The sequence below is a fragment of the Triticum aestivum genome, chromosome 4A (genome assembly GCF_018294505.1).
Source record: "Triticum aestivum cultivar Chinese Spring chromosome 4A, IWGSC CS RefSeq v2.1, whole genome shotgun sequence".
Taxonomy (NCBI): Eukaryota; Viridiplantae; Streptophyta; class Magnoliopsida; order Poales; family Poaceae; genus Triticum; species Triticum aestivum.
In genome coordinates this window covers 686,102,409-686,107,875 of record NC_057803.1, presented here as the reverse complement: position 1 = coordinate 686,107,875, position 5,467 = coordinate 686,102,409, and the positions used below count along the sequence as shown (strand labels likewise).

The 5,467-nt window shown below is 51.3% G+C and overlaps 1 protein-coding gene across 1 annotated transcript; it reads left to right on the top strand.

The window, feature by feature from the left end:
• The first annotated feature begins 456 nt into the window (after positions 1–456).
• On the top strand, positions 457–2,553 carry LOC123083133 (cytochrome P450 711A1). Its single transcript, XM_044505259.1, has 2 exons — positions 457–916; positions 1,198–2,553. The coding sequence occupies exons 1-2, from the start codon at positions 516–518 to the stop codon at positions 2,387–2,389; spliced, it is 1,593 nt and encodes a 530-aa protein (XP_044361194.1). The 5' UTR covers positions 457–515; the 3' UTR covers positions 2,390–2,553.
• The last annotated feature ends 2,914 nt before the right edge of the window (positions 2,554–5,467 follow it).

Below are 5,467 nucleotides of genomic sequence, written 5' to 3'. Positions count from 1 at the left end.
TGCATTTCTTTCACAGCAGATTTGCTAATACACAACGAGATATGATGATACACCTTGAAACATAAAACCAACTCGACATTCCGTAATGATCTTAAACAAGACAAGCTTCCAGAAACCAAAAAATGTGACAGACGAATCTCACATGCATGATAGAATAAAAGAAAAAAAACACTCTTTACTGACGAGTCACGACGTGTTACGACCGCATTCGTAGGGCCCGATGACTTGAGCATCGCTCTCTCTCTATTCTACGGCCACGTGCAGCTGATCATGGAAAATTTCATGCGTTTCTTTCCCCGAAATTGCCATTTATCGGCTGAATGCTCCCAAAGAGAAAAGTCCAATTTGGCAATCATAAAGGAAAGAAAATAATCACACAACTTACTACGCCGTATGTGTATATAAGTGCTCCCATGGCCACGCGATCCAGCACATCTTTTTCATCCATTTGTCTCCAACCAAGAAAGAGGCCACGGCCGGATAAGACTCACCAAGCTTAGGTAAGCAACTCAACAATGGAGGGGGCGGGAGCAGCACTACTGTGGAGCCAAGTGGTTTCGCCACCGTCGTTCCCGGCGATGCTGTTCACGGTGGTGGCCATGGCCGCCGGAGCGTTCGCCGTGTACTTCTACGCGCCGTCGTGGCGCCTGCGCAGGGTCCCCGGCCCGCTCGCATACGGCCTCGTCGGCCACCTGCCGCTGCTGGACAAGCATGGCTCGCAGGCGTTCGGCGTCCTCGCAAAGAAGTACGGGCCCATTTACAGGTTCTACATGGGCAGGCAGCCGCTGGTGGTGATCGCCGACCCGGAGCTGTGCAGGGAGGCCGGCATCAAGAAGTTCAAGAACATCGTCGACAGGAGCGTCCCGGTCACCATCGCTAGCTCGCCCATCCACTACAAGAGCCTCCTCTTCACCAAGTACGTATACTACAGATTAACACACCTGGTCTATGTTACGTGATGGTAAATAAACAGTCTTGCTAAGTCTCAGTCGACTGATAATTAACGAAGTCTCAATCGACTGATAATTAACGAAGTCTCAGTCGATCCTATTAGATCTTACATTGAGATTTTTTTCAGTTTTTTCTTTGAGCCTTACTCTTTTTTGCATGTTATGTCATTTGATTGAGACTTGATTAAATCTTAGTCGACTCAGACCTAGCCACACCCATTAATAAATTAACCGCGTGTATGTGCAGGGGCTTGACATGGCAGGCGATGCGGAACGTGATCATCTCCATCTACCAGCCGTCGCACCTGGCGAGCCTCATTCCGGCCATCCAGCCCTACATCGAGCGGGCGGGCAGCCTGTTCTGCCCCGGCGAGGAGATCACCTTCTCCGACCTCTCCATCAGGCTCTTCAACGACGTCATCGGCCAGGCCGCATTCGGCGTCGACTTCGGCCTCACCAAGGACGCCGACGACGCCGAGAACGAGAAGATCATCCATGACGCGCCCCGCGACTTCATCCAGAAGCACCTGTACGCCACCACGTCCCTCAAGATGGACCTGTCCGGCTCGCTGTCCATGCTCGTCGGCACCTTCCTGCCGGCGCTTCAGAGGCCGCTGCGGCAGATGATGCTGCGCGTGCCGGGCTCCATGGACCGGCGGATGGACGAGACCAACGCGGCGCTCAGCGGGGAGCTCGACGCCATCGTGGCGGAGCGGGCGGCGCAGGCCGACCGGGGCCAGAAGAACTTCCTCTCCGTGCTCCTCAACGGCATCGACACCAGCGACGCCATGAGGAAGCTCTTCACGCCGGACTACGTCAGCGCGCTCACCTACGAGCACCTGCTCGCGGGCTCCGGCACCATGTCCTTCACGCTGTCGAGCCTGGTCTACCTCGTGTCGGCGCACCGGGAGGTGGAGGAGAAGCTGCTCCAGGAGATCGACGCGTTCGGGCCCAAGGACGTGGTGCCCGACGCCGACGACCTCCGCACCAGGTTCCCCTACCTGGAGCAGGTGCTGAAGGAGACGATGCGATACTTTCCCGGCTCCCCGGTGGTCTCGAGGGAGGCGACCGCTGACGTCGAGATCGGAGGCTATTTCCTGCCCAAGGGGACGTGGGTGTGGCTGGCGACGGCGGTGCTGGGGAGGGACCCGAAGCAGTTCCCGGAGCCCGAAGCTTTCCGGCCGGAGCGCTTCGACCCGGAGAGCGAGGAGTGCAAACGCAGGCACCCCTACGCATACATCCCCTTCGGCATCGGCCCGCGGGCGTGCCCGGGGCAGAAGTTCGCGTTCCAGCAGCTCAAGCTCACTGTCATCCACCTCTACCGCCGCTACGTCTTCAGGCACTCGCCCGGAATGGAGTCCCCGCTGCAGCTGCAGTTCTCCATCGTCACCAACTTCAAGAACGGTGTCAAGCTCCAGGTCGTCCAAAGGAACAACTAATATGATTGTAACAGCCACTTGAACTGTTTTTTTAACGTTTTTCTAAGGATAGCTACTTGAACTGTTGAACATCGATCGCGAACGATAGTACGTTTGCGATCCGTTCAACATGTGCGAATTATGATTCTTGAAAGTGTGTAATCGATTTGTTCAATTTAGTAAAAGTTGAGGTTTGAGAATTAGTGAAGCCACAATGAGCTTTTGTGTGGTAGTTTTCTTTTTCATTTTCCTTTCGAATTAGTGGAGTCACGTTCAACATCAAGGGGCCGAATCTGTTCTTGGCTCAATGCCACTGCTTTGGAGACTGGAAGAGGGTAATGGAGGGAGGTCCTTGGCAGTTTCGAAGGGATCCAATGGTTCTTGTTGAATATGATGGATTCACCGATGTGGCGGAGTATGCACTGGACATGTATCCGCTATGGGCACGTATTAAAGGCCTCCCGGACGGCCTCACACGGAAGAAAGAGCTGTCGGAGAAGGTGGCAAAGAAGGTGGGAAAGCCTCCCTTTAAGTGGTTGTTAATGAAGGAAGGATTAACCCTTCTAGTCATCTTCGAGTAAGAGTTTTCGTGAACGTGGATGAACCTTTGGTGAGATTTGTGCCAATCACATTGAAAGAGAGGAAGAAGTATCCAGTTAGATATGAGAAGCTCCCAGATTTTTGTTTTTCTGTGGACGTATGGGGCATGTAGTGGAAGAATGTGGTGATGGCATACATGAACCTGCTTCGTGCGAGTGGGGAGATTGGCTACACTGGACTAATGAACTATCTGGGGCAGGTGGAGGCGATAGAGGAGGGAGCTGGATGGGTTCAGGGAGAGGAGGTGGATCTATGGGTGCAAGAGGGAGAGGCGGGAGAGGAGATGGTGGTGGAGGCGGTGGTAGAGGTGGCCGTGGGCAGGCACCAGTAAGCGGGCAAGGCAGCGTGGGGCAAGCGGCACCCATTGACAATCCGGTGTTGGGCGAGGATGGAAAGAATATCAAGAAAAGATTGATAAATGTTGATGGGTCTATTAATGTGAGAGGCCAGGAGGTCCCAAACCTGGTAGGCAAAGTCTCAAATACAGTTTTGCAGCTAGAATATGCAGTAGCTGCGGATACTTCAGCTTGTGGTGGTGTAAGCAATGCAACACCAGGGAAGGTGCCGATAGTAAAAAGGAGGAAGCAGGGAGGAGAGGTTGATGGAGTTGATTCAATAATGTCTGATGAGGCGGCCTCCGTGCTGGAGGACCGCCGAGCCCAATGAGTCTACTCAGCTGGAACTGCCGGGGAGGGGGGAATTCCTGGACAGTTCGTGAGCTCGCGACTATTTGCCAGTCGCATTCCCCCAATTTGGTTTTTCTATGTGAAACTAGGCAAAAGGGGGAAAAGATGAGGAGGATTCATGGTCGTCTCGGCCTGAAGGGGTTTTGTGGTGTGGATAGTGCAGGCATGAGTGGTGGGTTGGCTCTGTATTGGCATGAGTCGTATGTGGTGGAGATCCTTGACAAAACCGATCGTTATATTGATGCTCAGGTGCAGGTAGACCAAAACGCAGAAAAATGGAGGATCACTTGTGTATATGGAGAGCCGAGGGTTGAGAATAGACATATTATGTGGGAAAAGCTGCAGAACCTGAAAACCACGAGTGACTTACCGTGGTTAGTAGTGGGAGATTTTAATGAGGCTATGTGGGACTTTGAACATATGTCGGCGACCCCGAGAGCTGAAACTCAAATGGTTGCTTTCCGGGACTGTTTGGAGGTATGTGGTTTGGTGGATCTCGGTTTCGTAGGGGTACCTTTTACCTACGACAATAAATGAGCTGCTGCAAATAATGTACGGGTTCGACTGGATCGAGCGGTAGCTACAAACATGTGAAGGAACCTGTTTGCTTTCTCTGTTGTTTCACATATTCCTTCACCATGTTCAGACCATATAATGTTATTGCTCAAAGCATCGGCCGACCAAGGGCCGATGGGTGCTAGACCGAGGCGGTATGAACTGTTCTGGGAGTCTGATGGAACATTGCCAGAGGTGATCAAGGAGGCATGGGACACGGTGGGGGGTGTACGCAACCTAGCCCAGCTGCGTGATGCCCTATCAAAAACAATGATCTCACTCGGTCGATGGGGTAGGAAATTCGGTAATGTTACAAGGGAGCTTGCAAAATCCAGATCCCAGCTTGAGGAACTTGTGCACATGAATGCGGATCAACAGGATATTCACAGGGTGACAGATAAAATGAATGAGTTGCTTTATCAAGAAGAGATGATGCGGCTGCAAAGATCGAGAATCTCATGGCTGAAAGAAGGGGATAGAAATACAAAGTTCTTCCAGAATAAGGCGGTATGGAGGGCACGGAAAAACAAAATCAGACAATTAACTGATAGTGTTGGTGTGGTGCACTCAGAATTTGCAGCGATGAGTGAGATTGCAAATAAATACTTTCACGAGATTTTCTCAGTGGACGCAACACTTGTACCAGGCCCGGTCCTTGATTTATTGGAGCAAATGGTGACTGACGAGGACAATGCTAAACTTTGTGCGCCGTTCTCTGATAAAGAGATATCTGACACAACGTTTCAAATAGGGCCACTTAAAGCGCCAGGGCCAGATGGTTTCCCCGCGATGTTTTTTCAGCGGAACTGGAGCATTGTCAGAGATGATGTGATTGCAGCGGTTAAGGACTTTTTTGATACTGGAATCATGCCAGAAGGGGTAAACTCTACATCCATTGTGTTGATCCCTAAAAACTCTAACCCTGCAAAGATTTCTGATTATAGGCCCATCAGTCTTTGTAATGTAATTTACAAGGTGATTTCGAAGTGCTTGGTGAATCGACTTAGGCCCCTCCTAGACACTCTTGTTTCTCCAGAACAGAGTGCCTTCGTGCCAGGTCGGATGATCACGGATAATTCTCTTGTGGCTTTCGAGTGTTTACATTATATCAAACAGGAGAAAGATCCCACGAAGAGTTTTTGTGCATATAAGCTGGACCTGTCAAAAGCTTATGATAGAGTGGATTGGGTTTTCTTGGAGCAGGTGATGCAAAAGCGTGGTTTCACTCAGCGATGGATTGACTGGATTATGACGTGTG

Excerpts from the sequence above, each read along its gene's own strand:
- LOC123083133 (XM_044505259.1), top strand. The coding sequence starts at position 516 with ATGGAGGGGGCGGGAGCAGCACTACTGTGGAGCCAAGTGGTTTCGCCA. Across the intron at positions 917-1,197 it reads AAGAGCCTCCTCTTCACCAA|GGGCTTGACATGGCAGGCGA; the intron begins GTACGTATACTA and ends GTGTATGTGCAG.